Consider the following 22,680-nt stretch of genomic DNA (forward strand, 5'->3'; position numbering starts at 1 on the left):
AGAACACATGAATCATGCACAGCAGAGTAGGGACATTTGGTTAATCATTTGGGGAAAAATCAAATCTTTTCCTCATACCAGACACAAAAATGAATTCCAGATGGGATCAAGAATGTAAATGGGGGAAATGTAGTGGAAGAAAATACAAGAACAGAATTTTTTTTTTTAAAGATTTTATTTAGTCATTTGACAGAGAGACACAGCGAGAGAGGGAACACAAGCAGGGGGAGAGGGTGAGGGAGAAGCAGGCTTCCCGCCGAGCAGGGAGCCTGATGCGGGGTTCGACCCCAGGACCCCGGGATCATGACCCGAGCCAAAGGCAGACGCTTAACGACTGAGCCACCCAGGCACCCCAAGAAAAATATTTTTTAAATCCAGAGTTGCAGAGGCCTTTCTAAACCTAGCGCGGAGAGCAGACACTCTAACGGAGCTGACGGGGAGGGCGAGGCACGCCAACCACAGAGCCTGGAGGTTGAGGGTGCCGCCAACAACACGAAAAGACGGGAGACCCACCAGGGAGTTTGGTGGTGGGAAGAGATTGTGCAAATCAGTAAGAAATACCCCGTGCCCGGTTCTACCGCGGGATGGTCGTGGACACACACACACACACACACACACACGAGCTTACGCCTCCCGGTGTCTTCTGCCCCTCCCTGCTGGGTGTGTTCCCTCCAGGCAGGGCTGCCCCGCGTCCTGTTCCTTTTGCCTTCCTGCACCTGGAGCAGCACATGGCCCACAGCAGGTGCACCAGAGACACTGAATGAACGGATGAGGAGCCCTTGATAGCCCGAAACCAGCGCAGGGGGAAGTGGCGCTCCCAGGCGGGTAGCAAAAACACATGTGCTCCCCTACACCCCCCAGCCCCCAAAACTCCCCTGCCCCCTCCTAAATATCACCTGGGCTTCATGCCAAGGAAACTACTCAAGAGGCATGCAAGTAAAAATTTTTTACATTAAAAACTCCACAAGCAAAGTGAATAGAGATTCAGTGGGGACACTGTGTTGGGTATGATGGCAAAGTCCCAAGGGGAGGGCATTGGTTACAAAAGTCATGGTATATCCGTGCAGTGGAAGACTGTCCCAACAATCAAATAAATACTTGCTGACATGGAAACCTGGGCACAACACGCTAATTTTTAATTCCAGGTTATAAAACAACATAGAGAATACAATGACGCACGTGCATGCACAGGGCCTGACGGACGCTCCCACGGAGCTGCCAGGTCATTCTTGACAGCACAAGCTCTTACGGGAGGGGGTGTCAGGCACAGAGGCTGTACCCATCTCTTGTGACCGAAACTCTGGCCTGTGGACAGGACTCATTGTGAGAATCAGCGACACCCTCCCACCCCCGGCGTCCGGGGTCCGGGTACGATGGGTGTCCGTCCCTGCTGGACACCTTCTTCTCCTCCTCGACCCCCTGGCACTGAGCGCCTTGGGGCGCGGAGTCAGGGCTCAGGTGGGCGTTTCGATGTGTCTTTAGAGCTGTGTTTCTTTTCACATTTATCCTTTTGCTGGTGCGTGGTAAGAAAAGCAAGGGTAACGCAGGGAAAGGAGATGATTCAGGACATTTGGGGCTTTCGGACATTCTCTTGGGGCCTTGAGCGTAATGAGGTTAGACCAACGTCCACGTAACCCTGACTCTCCACCACAGGCCTGCACGGAGATAGACGCCATCAACATGGAGAAAAGGCGCATCCTGCAGCAGTGGGCCACCTGCCTGGTGGGCATGAAGCATCGCGACGAGGCCCACAGGACCATCCAGGAGGCACTCAGGTATGGGCACACCGGGAGGGCCTCCGGCTGCCCTGCAGGTGCACCGCGGAGGTGGGGGCCGCTGCACCCCGACCTCCTCCCAGGTGCGCCCACAGCGCCCTTCCTGCTGGATCTGCTGGGACAAAGGGGGTGCACCTGCGGCCCCACAGCCTCAGCTTCCGCCCTGAAAGTTCCCTATTGTTCACCAACGTTCAACGTTTCTTAAGTCTTTTCAAACTTTCTGCGGTATCAGGAGCAGCAAAGATTTTGTGCTCAGGCTTCCTGGGAAGATTAGGACAAACAGTGAGAGAAGGAGAAAGGGGTATTTATCTCCGGGAAGGAAGGGTGTCCCTCTGCTTTGCTTTTCACCACCTGTGTGCGGAAACCATCCCTGGGCCATTGTTCTGTGGAGGGCCGCGTTCCAACCGCAATCCTGTCTTAATCTCCCCGCCAGGGGGAAGGAAGAGGGCCCTCCTCCAGTCCCCTCTGTCCCTCCTGTGTGGCTTGGCCAGGGAGTCGGGCGCAGGGGTTCCGGGCCCAGTGCTGCCTCAACTCCCCAAACCGCCCCAGGTGATGGGGACCGAGATGCGGTGGCCGGGTTCCGGAGGCAGCGCACGGCGCCCGCACCCGGCACCGAGCCTGGCGGAGGGCAGAAGGATGAATGAACCGCTCTCGTCAGCCCTGCAGCACGGTCTCCGGTGCTCAGACAGCTGGGAGGCACTGCTCCTCTTTGGTCCTGTGATGAAGAAAAAAGAACAAAACAACCCCCCCCCCCCGCAAACGAGGCACACACGCGCCGTGGTAGCTCACTTCATACACACCGTCGTGTGGGCCTTGCTTTTCTCATTTGCCGACAGGTCCCAGAGGTCTTTCCGAATCTCAGCGTGACGACTGGTCATTCCTTCCTTCCCCACCGCGGAGTGCGCCACGGGGCCGCCTCTGGGGGAGATTCCCACCGGGGCGGGGAGGTTCCTCGCGGTCTGACTTGGCTGCAGGGCTGCACCCACGCCCAGGAGTATTATAGTCTACATTACGCTATAGCATTGCCTTCTCTGTGAGCCTGGAGTTCTGGGGGACGGACATGCACAGACCTGACAGGTATTTCCCCACAAGGCCGTGACAGTCACACCCCACCGGGGGTTCCAGAGCCTGGCGAGATTTCGGCCGTTGGGATGGCGCCCATCTGACTAACGGAAAAAAAAAAATCATGTTTTTGAACACTTTTTTTTTAAACTCTCTTTTTTTAATTTTAATTTTTTTCAGATTTTATTTTTAAGTAATATCTGCACCCAACATGGGGCTCAAACTCATAACCCCGAGATCAAGAGTCACATGCTCTACCGACTGAGCCAGCCGGGGAGCCCCCTAAAATATCATGTTTCTAAAATATGCACCCATGGAAGGTTGGGTGGATATTTTAGCAAAATAGGTGCACGCTCACACACACACACACGCACACGCACACGCACACACCTGCGCACACTCGCACACGACGCCCCTAACAACAAGTGATGGGAAGTCTGGTTCAGCGTCCCCCCTAAAACTACACTGCGGCCCAGAGGAGTGAGGTCGCCTTCAAAGCACGTTGCCCACGTGGGCTGCTGTGAAGGGCGTAACTGCAGAGATGCGCCATCTGCAACCATACGGGTCTGAAGAAGGAAGTCTGAGGCAGATTAACCAAGGTCAGGACATCGCAAGAATAACATACGGCGTCGCTTATGGCTTGCAGGCCAGTTCAGCGACTGAACTAAATGCCAAACACCAGCTGGTAGCATGTAGACCGGTTTAGAAGATGCAGGAAGCTCGCGGCGTCCTGGCTGATGGTCAGGACGATGGGGCACGAGGCCAGCACCCCAGTCGCCGTCTGGGCGTGGCAGGACCCTGTACCCAGGGGAGTCCCCTGGCCCAGAAGCCGGGTTTTGCTATCATGTCGTGAGTGCGTCTGTGTCCTCAGGGTCGGCTCGCAGGGATCGGGTCCACCAGAGGCTGCCAAGTTATGCGTGTCCGCTAGGAAATGTGAGCACCAAAGGGGCTAATGCTTGATCCTTGGGCCGGCAGAGTGTCGCCCGTGGGAAAGAACATGAGGCCGGCGATAACCGGGTCGCTGCTCAGGGAGTGTTGAGGCCCCGGGCCCCACCAGCCTCCTGCTTCTTCCCAGAGCACCGGGCAGTCCGCCCACACGCTTGCCTCTGCCTTGATGGCCCTTTGCCGTCACCTGCCCACCCCCTCTTCCCTTCTGACACCTGTGTGATTTTTCCCAATAACATGATGCCCTCAATCAGGTTCCAGCCAAATTCTGCAGTCTCTTTGTCGGGACGATGGGATCTCTGCATCGATGCCGAGTCTACAATTTAACTCTTAGGAGACAATCTGATCTCCCAGTGCTTGGGGTGGGGGGCATCATAACATTGCCCCCATGGGTCTCGTCCATGAACTGCACGTTGGGCCAAAAGCCCCAACGTTTCTGGTCTGCGCTTTCTTGCTGGTCTCCCTGTGCCGCGGGGGCATGGTGCACTGTCATGACCGATTGGGGGAGATTGGACCCGTGCGTGTGGTTCAGCTTCAGTTACTGGGTCCAGAGCCAGTAACTGCCCCGGGATGTTGAGCTGTAGCCGAGGGGCCTCCAGACCCCCAAGCAGATTCCCTCTCAGCCCTTGACTGGATCAGGCCCAACCTGTGGGCCTTGTCCTAGAGTCCATCCGTGTCTGTCCCATTTCTTTTCCTTTTTTTTTTTTTAAGATTTTATTTATTTATTCATGAGAGACAGAGAGAGAGAGAGAGGCAGAAGCAGAGGGAGAAGCAGGCTCCCCGCGGAGCAGGGAGCCCGATGCAGGACTCGATCCCAGGACCCTGGGATCATGACCTGAGCCGAAGGCAGACGCTTAACCAACTGAGCCACCCAGGCATCCCCTATCCCATTTATTTTCTATTAGTATCTGTCGATCAACGAAGTTTTTAAAGTGTGTTTTTTATTTTTATTTCATTTATTTTTGTAATTATTATTGTTTTTTTAGTAGGCTCCACGCCCAGCATGGAGCCCAGAGTAGGGCTTGTTTTTCAAGATGGCAGCCTGAATATCCAAGGTCTCCATGGGTTGTCTTCCATGTCTAGGGAGAAAGAAGACCTTTCCCAGAAACCCTTTCTAATCTCTCTTGAGCTTAATCCCATCAAGTTTCATCCCTTCCACTCTACAGGAACCATGTTAAATCATATACATTGACTAAATTGAGTGATCAATTCTCAGTCTTCATGTTACTTGACCTATCAGCATTTGATCTTTTCCCTTCATGAAACTTTTTTTTTTCTTTTTTAAGTAGGCTCCACGCTGAAGGTGGAGCCCAACTTGGGGCTTGAACTCACGACCCTGAGATCAAGACCCGAGCTGAGATGGAGAGTCGGGTGCTTAACCGACTGAGCCACCCAGGTGCCCCACTAAAGTGTGTTTTTTAAAAATAATCTTTATTGAGGATAAGTGATCACATTCTAGGAAATTTGAAAAACAGAGAAAAAGGTTTACAATACCACTGTCTTTTTCCTTTGGTGACAATGACAATTTATTAGCATTTTGGGCACTCACAGGCATCTCTTCTCCTGTGCGTATGTCTTACCGCGTGTTCAGACTTCTGTCATGCAATTTGTGACTGTGTCTTTTTAAATTGGTCGTCTTATTTTTATTGTCAAATTTTAGACATTTATAAGGCTGTTACTTCCTAAAAAAGAAAATGAGTAGTTTTTTCATTTTAAGTTGGGTTTATTGAGGCTAATTTATGTACAGATTTCTTATGTACAAAAGCTCTCCCTCTTCGGTGCACAGCTCTGTGAGTTTGGCAGATGGACAGAGGCAAGTACCCCGGTGCCCTCAAGATAAAAGGCCGTTTCCTTCGTCCCCAAGTCAGCATCCTCTCCCCACCTCCAGCCCGCGGTGAACACTGATCTGCTTTCTGTCCTGCCAGCGCTGTCATTCCCAGGATGTCCGGTAAATGGAATCACACAGTGTGCATCTTTCCTCGGCTGGCTTCTTCCACTCGGCATGCTGCGTCTGAGTTTCATCCCCACGTGGGATGGTGCGAGATCAGTGGTTTGTTTCTTGTTATTGCCGAAGAGTGCACCACTGTGTTCATCGGGTCACCAGTTGATAGATTTCCCTGTTTTTTTTTTCCAGTTTTGGGGTGTCATACCAGACAGACAGACAGACAGACCATGACAGTCTGTACAGGTCTTGGTGTGGACGTGTGTTTCCCTTTCTCCTGGGTGAGTGCCCAGGCACGGGATTGCTGGTTCGTGCATATTTTGCTTTATAACAAACTGCCAATGTGTTTTCCAATTTGGTTTGTTCCGTTTTGCATTCCCTCCCACAGTGGGCGAGATTCCCAGTTACTCCCCCGTCCTCACCAACACTTGGTATTGTCAATCATTTTAATTTTAGCCATTCAATTCAGCCACTAGTCGATGAGTCGTGGTATCACATGGAGGTTTAAATTTGCATTTCCCTGATGACTAATGATGTTGAGCATCTTCTCATGTGCTTATTTGCCACCCATATACCTTCTTTGGTGAAGTGTCTTTTGCTCATTTTTAAATTGAGTGGTTCATCTCATTATTGAGTTACAAGAGTTCTTCATATATTCTAGATACAAGTCCTCTCTCAGACGTGTGCTTTGAAAATATTTTCTCCCGGTCTGTGGCTTTGTCTTCCCATTCTCACGACAGTGGCTTTGGAAGAGCAGAGGTTTAAATGTTGATGAAGCCCAATTAATTAATTTTTTTTCATAGCTCATGCTTTTTATGTCCACTCAAAGAAATCTTTGCTCGGCTCAGGGTCATGAAGATCCCTCCTCTGTCTCCTGCTAAGTTCTTCCATGTGGGTACGTGGCCCATTCCAAGTTAATGCCTGTCGCAGCATGAGACCCAAGTTCGGTCTGTTTGCATGCCTGTGTCCAGCAATCCTAGCACCGCTGCTGAAAAGACTGTCCTCTCTCCATTGAAATACCGTGTCACCTTTGTCAAATATCAAGTGGCCATGTGTGTCTGCATGTTGGTGTGTCTATTTGTGGACTCCTGATTCTGTTCTTTCCATCTAGCTATTCTTTCACCGATAGTGCCACATTGTCCTGATAACGACAGCTTTATAGAAAGTCTTAAAATCAGATCCTGGGAGGCCTTGTACTTCTTTTGCGAAATTATTTGGGCTATTTGAGATCCTGTAGGTTTCCATATATAAATTTTAGAATTAGTTTGTCAATTTCTAGAAAAAAATATACTTACTGAGATTGTAATTAGAATTGCGTTGAGTCTAGAGATCTTTCTGGGGAGACTAACGCCTTAACAATATTGAGTCTTCTGCTGAATAAACATGGCATATCTCCCCGGTATCTTTTAAAAACTGTGTACAGATGTTTTTTGCTACACTGTTGAAATTAGGGGGGAAAAAGGCCAGAAAACTGGAAAGAAGCTAACTGTGTATCAGTGAGGAGGCTTAAATTATGGCACGGTCATCATGTGGAATACCATCTGGTCATTGAGAAGAACCGAGGAGATTTTTATGTGCACTGCTATTGAATATCTTTAAGATAGCACAAGAAAAAGTAAGGTGCAGAATGTGATCTACTAAGCTGCTATTTGTAACTGTTTCATAGACACAGACAAACATAATGCTTATAAAAGCATGAAATAGATCTGGAAAGACATTTAAGAAATAACTGGTTGCTTGGGGAAGAGAATTGAAGGCCTGGGGATAGACATGAGAAAAATATGGAAGGTGTTATTCCGGTTCAAGGAGAAAGTACTTTCTGATTTTTTCAATAAGAACTTATTCAAAGGATAAGATACTGGAGGTGGAGAAAGGCTTTTTTAGAGCAGAGCAGTAGGACGTCTCAGAATGTGGGGGAAACAATGTGTCACACACAAAGGAAAACTCTACTATCCAGCACCTGTCTGTCTGACTTGACGTTAATTACAGGTATTCACACAGCCAGTGTGCAGAGGGGAAAGGACAGAGTTTGGAGTGACGCCCACGGGTGCTCCTCCCAGCCACGCCACGCACTATGGCCACTGGGCATGCCGCTCAAGGGCTCTGAGCTCCAGTGCTCACGCGTATGAAACTGGAATAGCACACTCCCTTTCCTGGATTGCTCCCCTGACCAGCAAGTGTGGGCGGATCTGGCCCCTGGGACGATGCCTGGCCCCTCTGGCCCTTCTCCCTTACTCTCTGTCTTAGAAGAGTCTTAGGCTTGGACTCAAAGTGGGCAGTGGTTCTGTGACTGTGTCAGGAAGCAGTCGTCGAGATTGGCTACTGGTAAGGGTTGGGTTCCCATTCATCCCTCTCCACTGGGTGAGCCCCCCGCGAGCTGGCACAGCCACATGCATGAGCGCTCTGCCGACCCAGCTTTGCTCTCTCGATCCCGACAGCGAGTGCCAGCACCAGATCACGTCCATCGACGGGGAGATCGAGGCCTACAAGAAATCCATCATGAAGGAGGAAGAGAAGAATGAGAAGCTGGCGGGCATCCTGAACCGCGAGGAGACAGAAGCCAACCTGATGCAGAAACTAACCACGCAGTGCCTGACCAAGCAGGAGGCTCTGCAGAACGAGTTCAACACCTACCGGCTGGTGCTGCAGGACACGGAGGACACGCTGGGCAAGGCCCAAGTGGTACGACCGTGTCTCTCAGCCCATCCAGGGCGCGTCCCGTGGCCTCCCTCCTCCCCCCTCCCCCAGCGCCGTCCCTGCCCCTTCCTTTCCAGGAGTACGCGGCCACCATGGGCGACCTGCAGTCGGTCCACCAGACCATCCGGCATGAGCTAGAGCTGAGGCGGAGGATGGACGCCTCCATACTGGAGAAGCTGCAGGGGCACATGACCTCCAACAAGATGACCAAGTACTTCCATCAGATCATCCTGAAGCTCCGGAAGCAAAAGACCAACCTGGTACACCACCCTCCCGCTGCGGCCACGAGGGCCGGGCGCCTGGGCTGGTGGGCGGGGCGGCGGCAGCGCTCAGAGCCAACGGGGCGAGCCAGGGGCGCTCAGCCGGTCTGTTCACTTCCCGCTTGGTTCTTGTTGTAGAAGCGAGCCTTTTAATTGTAGAAAACCTGGAAATACAGAGGCATAAAGAGGAAAATGAGACATCTATAATCCCACCGTCCGGAGATAACCTCTTCCAACATTTTGGTGTATTTCCTTCTGGAACTTTTTCTAAACACACACGCTCAAACTCACACAGGCAACCAAAGAGGTGCACACACAGACACACAGAAACCACACACATATAAACATCCCGATGCGCACACGAGCCGACACACACATGCACACACGCTCACGCGCACACACGTGCCGACCATACAAATGTACTCACCCACTCGTGCAAGCACACCCGTGAACACGCTCACACGCACACACGTGCCGACCCATACAAATGTACTCACCCACTCGTGCAAGCACACCCGTAAACACACACAAGTGCACACGCCTTAAACAACATAGGACTCTTACTATGTATCAGTTTTCAGGTCTATTCTAATCCATTTTCATTCACTTTACTGAAATATGACACACAGTAAGTGTGGGACTCCACGGATTTTCTCACTGAGCAGATACTGTTTTATTTTACTTTTTGGCCACATTCAACATAACATTTTCTGTGAAATATTCCTCAAAAACCTACATTTTCCTTTCTGCATGACATTTCATCATGCAAATGTATGTATTGTGCTTGAAAATTCTCTGGTTAGACACTTCAAGGTGTTTATAGGTTTTAAACGTTATCAACAACTCCACTCTGGACATGCTTGCCATACATCTGTGTCCACACTTCTGAGGACAAGCTGCTATGCCCGAAACCCAGGGTCACAGGTTCCCGGCCCAGGAACCTCCTCCAACAAGAGCTCTCTCTTGCTCTCCCAGGGGTCTTACTTTGCTCTGAGCTGTGGCCAGGGGTCCCTGTGTCCTTCCTTGAATCGTTTCTTCTTTGCCTCGTCCCGTGATGTGACCCCCCCCCCCACAGTGTCCCCGGCTCGGTGGGCCCGCTTGCGAAGCCCACGGAGGCTGCCGTGGCCTGCACCAGGCCTAGGGCACCTCCCAGCAGACAGCCTGCCCCAGGGCGCCCCTCAAGGCTCAGGAGGAGAGGGGCCCGCTCGGCCTGCCTGCACGTAGCAGCAACCACATGGACGTTTCCTTGCTCTCCAGCTCACCAGAAGCGTCCATCTGATGGGTGGGAGATGAAGGGGTGTGGGCCCTCCCAGCCTGCGGTTAAGAGCATGAGTCCTGCTCCTGCGTGATCCTGGCTCTACCTTTACTCTCTCCCTGTACGAGACAGCTGGCAGGTGTTGGAGGATTAAATCTAACCGTTCATTACAATGACAACAAAGGGGCTGGGGAGCCAGAGGCCGTGCCCCTGCATGTCAGCGATTGATGGCCATTGTTGGCAGGTGGATACTGGCCAGGAGGAGGCTCAGCTGACACAGCTGGGGGGCTCACCTGTCCTTCCGGGAGGGTGGGGCTGCTGTCTACCTGGCCGGCACCCTGAGGCACCCCATCCCTTCCGGACACCTGGGAGGAGGGCAGCTTGCTCCGGGCCTGGTTATAGCAAGGAAGTGGGGAGACAGGGCTGGAGCCAAGACTGTGCTCAGCCAGGTCTCCTTGAGAGGTCCTGTCTGATGCTGGGGGCGTCCCACTCATCCTTTCTCTGGGAAGTGGGGGCAAGACTACCTGCTGGGAGCAAAACTAGGGGCCTGCGCTGTACCAGAGAAGATAAGGGGCGTGGTGTGTGTGAAGTCACCTGCCAGTCCTTCTGCCAGGCTGCACTCCTGGACCCCCAGACCCCCAGGCCCCGGGCCACCCCTGCAAGTGGCACACACACTACCACCGATGTCCAGCAGAGGGCAGTAAAGAATCTTCGTCCCACAAATTTGTCCATTATGATTGACTGCCCCAGAGATGCAAGTCTAGCTCTTTAAAGGGGATACTTTTTCCAAACTGTTCAAAAAACCCCCTGGGATCTGGAGCTGGGGTTCAGAGGGAGGGCAGGCACAGGTCAACCATGGGTCTACAAGTTAGTGCAGGAGCAGAACTGACGTCCCAGGAGAGACCAGAGTATCTCAATAAGAGTGAACAGTCCAGGAGCAGAGCTAAGGGAGTCCAGGGAGGCTGGCTGGTCCATCTGGTGACCAAAAAGAGACTTAGGAACGGGAGCCCCCGTAGGGCGGCAAGCACGGGGGGCAAGGAGGAAGGTGGGAGCCCCTGTGAAGACCCAGCTATCCCGGACGGTCCTGGCAAAGAGACAGGTTGAACTTGCCACAGCATTACTTAGAACAGGAACACTGGTGATAGACTGCAAGCCCAGAGAGGAAGGAATCCGTTTCCTTCACCAAAACATACCAGCTGTCTAGACCAGCCCCCGGGCACTGAATTCAGAACTGTGGGACAGGACGGAAGCAGGACTGCTGACAACAACCACGACTCGCTTCCTGGGTTATAAGTATAAGGGACTATTACACGGCCACTAAAAATGAAATGAGCATACAAGTCAAGATTGAGCTCATTAAAAAGTGGCTTACAAACATATGTGTAGAGTGTGATCTGTCTTTGGTTTGGGCAGAAGGCGGTGGGGGGGGGGCGTTATATTTATAAAGACTAGAAGGAAGGAGAGGCGGACCTTGTGGCAGATGCTCAAGGAAATGAGAGGCCAGCCAGCTCATTTAGAGCCCCCCAGGGAAAAAGAATGTTCAGACATGTTTCCTTTTGCTAATGCAGGTGACACATCTTTCCAAAATTGACGGCGACATTGCTCAGACCACCCTGGACATCACAAACACCAACTGCAGGCTGGACATGCACCAGAAGACGCTGGTCGAGCTCGACAAGGAAGTGAAAAAGGTCAATGACCTCATCACCAGCAGCGAGAACGAGATCTCTAGGCGCACAGTCCTGATTGAGAGAAAGCAAGGCCTCATCAACTTCTTCAATAAGCAGCTGGAGCAGATGGTTTCTGAGCTGGGGGTAAGACCTCTGGGCCAGGAGAGGTTGCCCCTGGTTGGTATTTGTGCCACGGAATAGAGCCACTCCTTTCCCCACCCCTTTTATGGGTGACATGGCGAGAGCGCGGAATGCCCCAAGTCAGGGGCTGCCTGTGAATCTTCTCCTGTCAAGGTCCAGATAGTAAATATTTCAGGCCAGTCAGTCTCTGCCGAAGCTACTCACCCCTGCTGTCACGGCCAGAAAGGCAGGTGATAAGTAAATGGGTGTGTGCAATAAAGCCTTATTGGTGGCCCCTGGAATCTGACCATATAACTTTCACCTGGCACCAAATGTTCTTCTTTCTTGCCAAGCAAAGGCAGTGGGTGGGATTTGACTGCTGCTCTGAGTGATCTGATGAGTTTGAGGCTTGAAGTCCTATAGGTTACCCAGGTATCCCTAACGTGGGGGCACCACCATGGGCTTCAAGTCCAGGAGTAACATGGTCAGCTGGGGCACGCTTTTAGGTAGACCCTGAGCACCACAGAGCCCTCTCAAAGCTGCAGCCCAAATGGTCAAGACCCTGGCCCGTGACAGTTTGCTCCTAAAAGAAAACTTGCAAAGCCCCTTTGAGGGACAGAGGCCTGCCAACCCTGCCCTTGGCCCCACAAGGCTGTGGCGTGGTGGGGAGGGGGCCACCGGCCTCCTGAGACCCATATCTCCCACAGCGGGTCGGGGGCATACAGTGGGACCCTTAGTGCCCCCGAGGAATGCCCCCTAGTCCTCACACAGATGCATGATCTCAGGTGGGGTCCCGGCCCTTCTCAGCTCCCCCGGAAAGCAGACCTTTGAAAACAAGGAGGCTCGCTTTGCTTTTTGGTGAATATCACTTTTAGGGGGAAGAAGTGGGGCCTCTCGAGCTTGAAATCAAAAGGCTGACCAAGCTGATCGAAGAGCACAACACCAACGTGACGCAGGCCCAGGTGACCTGGCTCCGCCTGCAGCAAGAGATGGTGAAGGTCACTCAGGAGCAGGAGGAACAGCTGGTGTCTCTGGACATGTTCAAGAAGGAGATGCACATCCTGGAGCAGAAGAAGCTGCGGATAGAAAGTAAGCGTCCGGCGTCTGCAGGGACTCCTCCGGCCCAGTTCCCGGGGAGGGAGCTCCACGCTTACCCTGCACGAGGCCGTGAGAGCAAACCACAGGCTCTCAGCGCCTTGTGTAAACATGAGCCACTGCCCTGACCACCAGCCCCGTCGCCAGCATGGCGGAAATATCGAGAAAATATACTGGATTTGTTAAGTTCGCAGACTGAGGGGTGCTCCCAGAGGGGCACGGAAGGTTTACCGTCCTGCTGAGGGCAGGGCAGCTGGGCTGGAAATGCAGACATGCAGCAAGGTGCAGCTCCTGGGGGCTCACTCCCCTGCTCAGGGAGTAGGGGACACCTCTCGCCCCAAACTCGGGGCTGTGGAAAGAGAAGCTTTCTTCCCAGGGAGACAGGGGACACCTCACGCCTCAAACTCAGGGCCTTGGGAAGAGAAGCTTTCTTCCTCTCCAGCTGAACTTAGAAAACTGTTCCAACAGACTCCCCAGCCCCTGTCTTGCCCCAGGTGGTGTAAAAACCAGGGGTCTCTAATGTGCCAGGGTACCCGGAGGAGGGAGATGGACACCTTTCCTGGCCGCCGTCTACCCCCATGGCCCCCCACTGAGGCATCCGGGTCCCACCTGGTCCCACCTGAGTCTCTGACCAGAGATCCATGCAGGTCAGCCCGGCCATGTGGCCCTATGGGAAATGCTGCCTGGTGGTCCGGGGCCCATTCCTCCTGGACACCTCAGGCCCAGAGGCCCTGCTGCCTTTCTGGCCTGCCCTGGGGGGCGCCCAAACCCCTCTTGGAAATTAGGATGGTTGTTTTCTGCCCCCTGCCCCTGAGCTGGGTGGGGCGGTGTAGGGGGCAGGGCCTGCCTTTCCTGGAGACCCAGTGTCTGAGCACCAGCCATGTCCCCACAGGTTGTTCTCAGTGCAGGGGGGGTTGCCCCCCCATCCCGTCCCCCCCCCCCCCCGCCCACCTGCTGGCTGTCCACACAGGGGTCCTTTCTGTTGCCTCAAAGGGCCAGGCTTTGGGAACGGAGCGGCCAGGAAGAGGCCCCTTCCCTCTGGCCCAGCTGGGCCCTGACTGGTGTGGGGGCTACTCTGGGAACGTGGCTACTCCCGCGTCCCCTCTGCTGCAGACAAGATCGCTCAGGAGAAGAAGGAGCAAAAGGAGATCGAGCGCCACATGAAGGACCTGGACAACGACCTGAAGAAGCTCAACGTGCTGATAAGCAAGAACCGGAGCAGCTCCGAGGGGCTGCAGCAGGACAACCTGGTGATGGAGAAGGAGTTCGTGCGCGCGCTGAAGGTCAGGCGCTCCGCGGACTCGGGCACGCGCGGGCTCGGGAGGGAGGGCGCACGGTGGGAGGGCGCGCGTGTGGGTCCTCGCGTCCCCCGGCGTCCCCCCACAGTCGGCGGCACCCCGTCCCGTGCAGGCCTCGGAGAGGGAGACCATCGAGATGCAGGAGAAGCTGAACCAGCTGCAGGAGGAGAAGGCGGCCACTCTGAACAACCTGGTGGAGGCGGAGTGAGTGCGCGGCCCCGCCCCCGCTCCACTGTCACGGCGCCTGCGCAGCGCACGGGCGCCCACCGCCCATCCACAGCTGCCCGGGCCAGTTCTGGAGCCCACACTGGGGGCGGGTGCCAGCGAAGAGCCCGTGTCACCGCTCGGTTCCAGCCACCCGCCCTCGCCTGCCCAGTCTTCAGGGGAAATTGAGTGGCTTTTTTGTTGTTGTTGTTGTTTGTTTGTTTGAGAGCCAGCGAGCGCAGGAGCAGGGGGAGCGGCAGGCAGAGGGGGAGGGAGACTCAGACTCCCCGCTGAGCAGGGAGCCCGATTCGGGCTCCATCTTCGGACCCTGAGATCACGACCTGAGCCTAAGGCAGATGCCCAACCGACTGAGCCACCCAGGCGTCCCCTTGAGTGGCTTTCTTCAGGATAAAGTTTTTAAAAATTATTTTATTTTTATGATGCCTGGCTGTACGAGAAACCACCCCCAACTGTAGCATTCTAAACTGTAACAATGTGTGCAAAGTAGATGAGGAAAATCACACATAATTCCAACTCCCTCCCTTCACCGGGAAACCACGATGCATATACTTTTCTTGTCTGCTTGCTTTTTAAACAAAAATGGGGTTGTTCTCTATGCTGCCCTCTGAAGCAGTTCTATATATTTCCCGTGGACCGACATTTCCAATGGGAGCGGCTGCTCAGCCAGCCCCGCGTGGCCGCGTCAGAGCCCGCGCAAGGCTCCTTCCAGCTCCGCTGAGCCCGCTGCCTGTCCAGGCGGCTGTAAGAGAAGGGGCCGGGCTTATAAACCACAGAAATGTATCGCTCACGGCTGTGGAAGCTGGTCAAGGTCAAGGTGTCAGCTTGCGTGGGTGAGGGCCTCTTCTGGGTCGCGCGGGCTTCCCCCTGTGTCCCCGCGGGTGCTCTGTGGGTTCTCTTCTCTAAGGGCGCAGATCCCATTCATGAGTCTGCACCTCGTGACCTAGGCACCTCCCAGAGGTGACACCTCCAAACACCATCACGCTGGGCGTCAGGGGGCGGGACACAAACACTGAGACCAGGGTGCTGGCATCGGTCTTTGCTGCTATGGGAACTTCTTTTAGTTGAAGTATAGTTGATGCACAGAGTTCCGGTGGCTTCAGGCGTAGGCACTGCGTGCACTGCAGTGTAGCTGTCCCCCGCGACGCCATGACGGCAACACTGACTGGGGTGGGACAGCCCCCTTCGCCCTGGGTTGGGTGGGCTGGCAGGAACTTGAGAGAGCACCTTGGCCCAGGGGTTTATGTTGACCCGCAGGTCACAGAACGGGGAAATTTGTGTCTGTCTGACAGTCAAGCCCTTCACTCAGTGCCTGGGTATTTAAACACACCAAGTGAGAGAGAGAGAGGGTCCCAGGTCCCAGCCCCCTGCTCTGAGCCGCCCCGAGCTCACTGTGCTCAGCCTCTGCTCACACCTGCCTTCCAGCTGTCCACTGTGGGTCTCAATTTGGAGCGAGTCCTTAGAGCATGAGCTCACAGAAGCATCAGAAGGAAATCTCCTTAATTTCTCCAGCTCTCACACTGCCTCTCCCACCTTTAAAGACACCAGATCATGCTTTGGGAGAAAAAAATCCAGCTGGCAAAAGAGATGCGTGCATCGGTGGATTCCGAGACCGGCCAGACAGAGATCCGAGCCATGAAGGCGGAGATCCACAGGATGAAGGTGGGTGGGAGCTCTGGGGGGCTTGGCCTCACTGGGGGTGGGCCCCCCGGGAACCCCACGGGCCACTCTGGCCAGTGGCATGGACGCCATTCCCCGGGAAGGGCACTTGGAGCACAAGCACTGTGGGCTGTTCTCTTGCCGACCTCCCGTCCAGGGTCCATCCACTTGGGTTCACAGGATCACAGACACAAGACACACACAGTCATGTGCGCGGTGTTTCGCGAGACACTGTTTTACCCTCGCCCCATGCAGTCAGCACACTCTGACGATTCTGAGGGCTGGTGGGGACCCCTGAATCCCACGACCCGCTGGGGAGAGACACCCACTGTCGAGGAAAGGTGTCTCGCCCGGTAAAACGTGCTCAAAGAACACGCCCGTCTTTTCCCTGGGAGCCTCGCTTTCTCTCCACTGTCGTCCTGAGCTGGATTTCATTACCTCAAAAAAAGGTTGGTAATTAAATCAAGGCTCTCTCTGAGCCTTAGGATACAGTAAGAGCAGGTAGTAAAATCAGGCGGGCATCACTTCCACAATGCCACTTTTAATCAGGACCCCTCTGTCTATGGAGTTCAGAGGAATTCTGATCAAATGCATATGCTACTGATAAGTCTTTAAAACACTCCACTTAATTAACTTTTCAAACCACAGAAGCCACATGTGCTGGCCGCAGCAGGCCAGACCCCCCCCCACACACACGCTTGCGCACGCGCACACGGGTGTGGCCGTCCCTCCACCCGCGACTCCCTGCTGCTTCCTTTCCTTCACAAAAATAGGATCTGTACGTATAGCTCAGCAACTTATTTTTTAAAAAAACAATATGGACATTAGCCCGGTTTTAACAGTTACAGAATGTTATACGTATTTATCCTAACTTCTCGGAGCATTCCCAGGGTGATCAGAATCCAGATTGTCCCGGTTCCTCGTGCTTGCCATAATATCCTTTCTTACTGGGGTTGGTTTGTTTGTATCCTGTAGGTTAGATCCCCAAAAGTGGGGTTACAGGGCGGAGGAGTGTACATTCTTGACCAGAGCCCCACAGATCACTTCTCCAGGAGGCGCTCGAGGATGGCTGTGTCCCAACAGCCTGGGCACCTCTGGGTGTCACTGGCCCAAGAGCCTTTATTTTTAAATTGAGGTGTTTAACTGAGCCCTTGGTGGCACGATCTCATGAGCTGTGACAGAAACATACAACCACGTAACCACCCCCCTTGGTGATACCCAAATCTGCGTCACCCTCAAGTCCCCCGTACCTCCTGGGCTCTGCTTCCCATGTCCCTGTCCCCGACTCTCCCAGGATGTCACAGAAGCAGACCCCGTAGCATGAATTATTATTGTGAGTGTGGCGTTTCTCACTCCCCATAACACGTCTGAGGCTCCTCACGTGGGTGAGGTCCAGCTCTGTTCTCTGTGCGTCCTTCTGGTGGCGCATCTGAGAAATCATTGCCCGGCCCAAGGTCACAAAGATTTTTCTCTTATGTTTTCTTCTAGAAGCTTCATACTTCCACATTTTCTGTTACGGGGTATTGAGCACGCGCCTGTGTGTGTGTGTGTGCGTGTGTGTGCGTGAGCACTTCCTCAATTTCCTATTTCCATTTTTTTATTTCTTGGCAATTTTAGGGAGTTTTTGCCTATCACGGTTACTAAGCCCCACCTTGGACACCTGTCCCACCCGTTCGCCCTCTTCTGCTGCTGGCCTTCACGCTCTCTGCGCTGGGTCTCTCCTCACTCATGGGGTCATTACTATTCATGCTGTAAGGCCTGTCTGTCTCTCTGCATGGCTTCTGGGTTTCCTGGATTGCTCAAGATGGTCCCCGCAGCTTGAAGTGACACAAATATGTTCCCAAGTTCTCTGCACGTGTTTGCACGTCTTTAGATCTTGAATCCACCTGGAATTAATTTTTGGACATGGCGTTAAATAGGGGCCCATCCCTGTTCTCTCAGCTGGGGCGTGAGTCATGCTGGCATCCCCAGATAATCTGTGCTCGCTTGCTGAGCCAACGTGGAGCTGACAACAGCCCCCCACCCCCACCCCATCTGTGCCGCCCCATCCTGGGCTCCCACCCAGGGAGTGGGTGGGCTAGATCTCCCACTAAACGTGGCTGGGCTAGATCTCCCACCACCATCCTGACCTGGGGGTTCCTGCCTGTTTATCCTTTTTTATTCTGAATCAGATTCACTGAAGCAGAACATACACACAAGGAGATGTACTTATTTTCAATGTCTGGCTGGATGGGTTTAGCCCGGGCCCACATCTCTGCCCCCACGACCGAGACAGGACACCCCTAGCACTCGAGAAAGCCCTCATGTAGCCCTTACAGTCGGTCTCCTTGACAACCAGGGCCCCAGCCCTGGTCCCACAGACCCTTCACATCACCATCTTCCAAAACCACGACTAAGAAATCAACGTTGGTACAGGTGTCCCTGTTCTCTTGGCTACTGTCTCTTTTCTGCTCCAGAATCCTGCCCAGGCTGCATGTGGCGGTCCTCGGTCTGCTAACCTCCCCTGGCCTCTGACAGTTTCTAGTTTCCCCATTTGTGTGTTCTTTACATGGACCTTCAAATCATTCTGACCAGTGGGCAATGGCTCCAGATCCCTCTGTCCTCGGGCACGTTCCCCTTGCTGTCTCCCTGCCGGGTCAGGGGTCTTTGGAGGTAGTGGAGACGGCGCTGGCCACTCTCCCTCACGGGCCCTCTGTCCTGTGTACCCAGGTCAGGCATGGGCAGCTGCTAAAGCAGCAGGAGAAGATGATCCGTGACATGGAGCTGGCCGTTGCCCGCAGAGAGACCATCTCGACTCAGGCCAAGGGGCAGTCCAAGGTGGACAAGAAATTGCTCACCCGGACGGACTTCCACCACCAGCAGACAGAGCTGCGACGCAAGATCAGGGACATTCACAAGGTGGGGGCCTTGCGACAAGGGGGGAGCATGCCGTGGACCTGGTCACACTGTCCTTCCAGCCTGTTTCTCAGCACTGCCCCTTCTCCTGCCCCCATTCCCAGAGCTGGAGTCAGGGCTGCTGTGTGGGGCTGTTTACCAGGCTGAGAAGTGGCAGTGGGGTGCTGCGGGTGGAAGGAGCCTGGCTCTGGAACCAGACGAGCCGGCTGTCCCCTGCACCCTCTGGGCCTGAGCCCCATGACCCACGTGCCGGTTCTGGGTAAAGGTGCAGTGGCTGTCACTGGGCCCTTGAGGGGGCCGGGCTACGACAGGCCCTTTCTTTGGAAGTCTGTCTTGGGTTTAACAGAAGAGCTACACAGAGCAGTGCTGCCCAGGGCCAAGATGGCCAGATTTCAGCCCCTTACCACCTCACAGAAATGGCATCAGGGACGCACAGCGTGTTGAACCATGGCTCACGTGTGAGTCCCTGTGTCTCTGACCCTGACTGGGTGCTGGGGACAGGCTGATGGGCACTCGGAGGGTCCACATCCTCGTGCACTAGGCCGTATCAGCAAGCATGTGGTGTGTGCCCTGCCCAGCACCCACTCCCTCGGCCGTCGCCGGGCTCTGGCTCAGACTCCCTCAGCCCCCTGCTACCTTGGGCATATGTAGGACCTTTCAACGCCCGTGTTTCCGCCTCTGCCAGGTGGAAATATGAGCAGTAACCCCCTCCCGGGTAGGTGAAGGCTCACTTGAGACAGAACCTGGTCTCGGAGCCCCACTGGGCTCCAGACAATCTGTTCCGCTCAAGGCTCGGGCATGTTGCCTGACAGCTCTGTGCCTCAGCTTCCTGACCTGTGAAATGGGTACTCACCTTGTGGAGCTGTCCAGAGGATTACATGGAGACTGTTGGGATAGCGTCTGAAGGTCTAAGTCCTGTACCGGGAGAGATTAACTGAAAATGACAGGCTTGACCCAACTGCTCATTTGGAAATTACTGGGGGCAGCAGAATGGCTTTTCTTGGTCCTTGTTGGCCAATCCTCTCTGCCATGCCGGTCACTCATGATGTCCATTCCTCTCCACCCCGGGGCTCCCCAGCTGCCACCTCTGCCCTGCCCTCCCCGACCCCCGCTCAGCTCCAGCTCCAGGTGGGCTGCATCCAAGTCCTCCTGCCACACACTCCCCCACGTGCCACACACCCAGCAAGACCGCCAGCGTTTGTGCACAGACTGGCCCTTTGCACATCCCAAATTCTCCCGTGTCCCCAGCTAGACTCTGAGAGCCACTCTGTCACCTCTACTTCATTTATCCACTGGATCCCACCAGCTGCTTCCCCACCAGCCCCGGCTGCCCAACCTCACTGCGATGGAGCCAGGCCTCCTCCGCTCCCACCCCCAACACCCCCCACCCCACGAGGCCTTAGCTCCTGCCCCAGGCATCTCCTGCTCCCACTCTTGGCATGCAGCTGCCCAGCTGCCCCTGGTCCCTGTGCCCTTGCAGGCAGACCTGCTTCAAGCAGGGGACCCCCATTTCTCTCTCCCAGCCACGCCTGCCTTTGGGGAGCAGCCTGCAGTGTGGGCTTACCTGGGCCCTGGCGTCTCACTGGGACTCACCCCTCCAGGTCCTGGTTCCTGAGGGGCAGGGACTCCTGCCCTCGTGGGGATCCTCCCCGGATTGTATCCTTCTAGCCTGACTCTGCCCACTAAGTAACCAGGAGGCAGGGTCCCAGGACGGTCCCGTCTATCTCCCAGGCCACCGAGGAGTGCACCAAAGCCATCTTGGAACTGGAGGAAACTCAAAAAAACCTGAGCAGCTCCCTCTTGGAGAAGCAGGAACAGCTGTCAACAATGCAGTCCAGCATCGACGAGCTCGAGGCCGACCTGGACCGGCTCTTGGCCCTCAAGCAACAGGTAGGCCAGTGCCCCGAGGGGCGAGGGCCACAAGTAGCCAGGCATGGAGCCTGCCCCTCACAGCAGCAGTGCGCCCTTGGGCAAGGCCTCCTCCTGATGCAGTTAAGCTCAGGGATCCCAGCACTGCCCATCGCTCTGTGATCACTCACTCACCTCACATGCCCTAATAATCTAATAATATCGCACATCTTTTATGGGCCAGGCCCTGCCCTGGGTGCTAAGGCTACAGAGCAGGCCTCCTGAGGGAGGACAGAGGGACACATGATAAACAAAATGAATGAAAAAGACAGCTCGTGTTAGGTGGTGATAAATACTCCGGAGAAAATAAAGGAGAGAAAGGGCCCTGGTGGGGCAGGGGGGGGTGGTGTTAAGTAGGGTAGTTCGAGAAAACATTTGAGTCCAGACTTGAAGGTGGCAAGGGAGTGAGCCGGCTGGGTAAAGCAGGTCAGGAGACCACTCTAGGCGCAGCCAGAGGCCAGCAGGCTGGACCTGAGGGCAGAGAGACCACACCCCATGCTGTGCACAGCCAGGGGGCGGCGGTGATCTTGACTTTGAGCTCTTCTCAGGGGTGTGGGAAGACAGCAGAGGGTTTGGGGCTGACACATGGCTCAGATTTAGGAGGATCACTCTGGTTCTGATGTTGAAGGGTCAAGGGTAGACAGAGGAGGCCTACTTGAGGTGATGCACAAACCAGGGCTGTAGCCATGAGGCTAGTGAGAAGCTGTGGGATTCTGCATATAATTTCAGCTGCTCCAATGGGATTTCCTGCTAGACTGGATGTGGTGTGAGCAGAAGAGTGGGGCCAACTGGGTCTGCAGGGTCCGAGCCTGATCAGCAGAGATGGGGAAGGGAGCGCAGGGAAGTGTCCACTGTGGGACCGGCACCCAGCAATGTCAAATGTCTCTCAGACAATGGGCAAAGGAGAAGGCCCAGCTCACTGCGCATCAGCCTCTTCTCCCCCTGGCATTTCCTCCAGTCCTGAATTTGTGGGGGCAGCAGGTGTCCTGTTTCAAACTGCATAACCTCATGCGGGTTTTTTGTCCCACCCAAGAACCTCTCAGAGCTGGTGGCCCTGCAGACGCGGGTCAAGCACCTCCAGGCTGTGAAGGACGGGAGGTACGTGTTCCTGTTCCGCTCCAAGCAGTTGCTGCTGGCCGAGCACAGACGCCTGGACAACCGACTGGGCGTCATCAGCACCATCCTCGACCACGTGAAGGACGAGTACCCCCAGTTCCAGGAAGCCCTACTCAAGGTCAGCCAGACCATTGCCAGCAAGCTCCAGCCGTCTGAGTCCCCCTAGAGAGCAGCCTGGACCCCCACCTTCCACGGCCTGCTCCTCCCCCCCCCCCCCACCGTGGAAGAGACCAGAATTCTGTGTATCAAGCCATGTCCACCCTCAGAGAGTGACGCCCTTTCAGGTAGGCCCGCACAGCAGATCCGGATTCTTTCAGCCCCCCAGCAGTTGCAGCCAAGTCGACTCCCAGCGTTTCCGGTGGCATTTCGGGGAGTCTTGCACCCCACGCTGGACTTACTCGGGGTTTGGGAATGCACCCGCCTCCTCCCTGAGAGTGACCAGAGGGGACCGCAGTGCCTCCTGCTTATGCCCCGGTCCCGCTCCAGAGTCCGATGTGCGATGTCCAGGAGGAGGGCCCGATGGAGAGCGGCGAGGTGCCCGGCGCCCCGAGGACGCACCACCTCCCCAGCTGTCCCCGCGCAGTTCTCACCCCTCCTGTGATCCCCTGGGGTGACTCCGCCCCCGCCCCGCCGCCTGAGCACCTTGCCACCTGGCAGCTTCTCCGCGCAGTCCTCGGAAAGGGCCTACAAAACCATTTCACTTTCAAACTTTTCAGCAGAAAAATAAATTTTTTTTCTGAATGCGGCAGAAAGGCGTCTTT

At 54.8% G+C, this 22,680-nt stretch overlaps 1 protein-coding gene across 1 annotated transcript in view; it reads left to right on the plus strand.

The window, feature by feature from the left end:
* Positions 1 to 22,085, plus strand: part of CCDC40 (coiled-coil domain containing 40) — a 38,463-nt gene extending 16,378 nt beyond the window's left edge. Inside the window, exons 10-20 of the mRNA XM_021680723.1 lie at positions 1,654 to 1,775; positions 8,163 to 8,406; positions 8,499 to 8,681; positions 11,505 to 11,750; positions 12,602 to 12,815; positions 13,935 to 14,104; positions 14,232 to 14,323; positions 15,883 to 16,003; positions 18,710 to 18,898; positions 20,627 to 20,785; positions 21,837 to 22,085. Of these exons, the coding sequence (XP_021536398.1) occupies positions 1,654 to 1,775; positions 8,163 to 8,406; positions 8,499 to 8,681; positions 11,505 to 11,750; positions 12,602 to 12,815; positions 13,935 to 14,104; positions 14,232 to 14,323; positions 15,883 to 16,003; positions 18,710 to 18,898; positions 20,627 to 20,785; positions 21,837 to 22,085 (1,989 nt within the window). The remainder of the gene's footprint in view (positions 1 to 1,653; positions 1,776 to 8,162; positions 8,407 to 8,498; positions 8,682 to 11,504; positions 11,751 to 12,601; positions 12,816 to 13,934; positions 14,105 to 14,231; positions 14,324 to 15,882; positions 16,004 to 18,709; positions 18,899 to 20,626; positions 20,786 to 21,836) is intronic.
* Positions 22,086 to 22,680: the final 595 nt, after the last annotated feature.

Source organism: Neomonachus schauinslandi, chromosome 15 (assembly GCF_002201575.2).
Source record: "Neomonachus schauinslandi chromosome 15, ASM220157v2, whole genome shotgun sequence".
NCBI classification, from domain to species: Eukaryota; Metazoa; Chordata; class Mammalia; order Carnivora; family Phocidae; genus Neomonachus; species Neomonachus schauinslandi.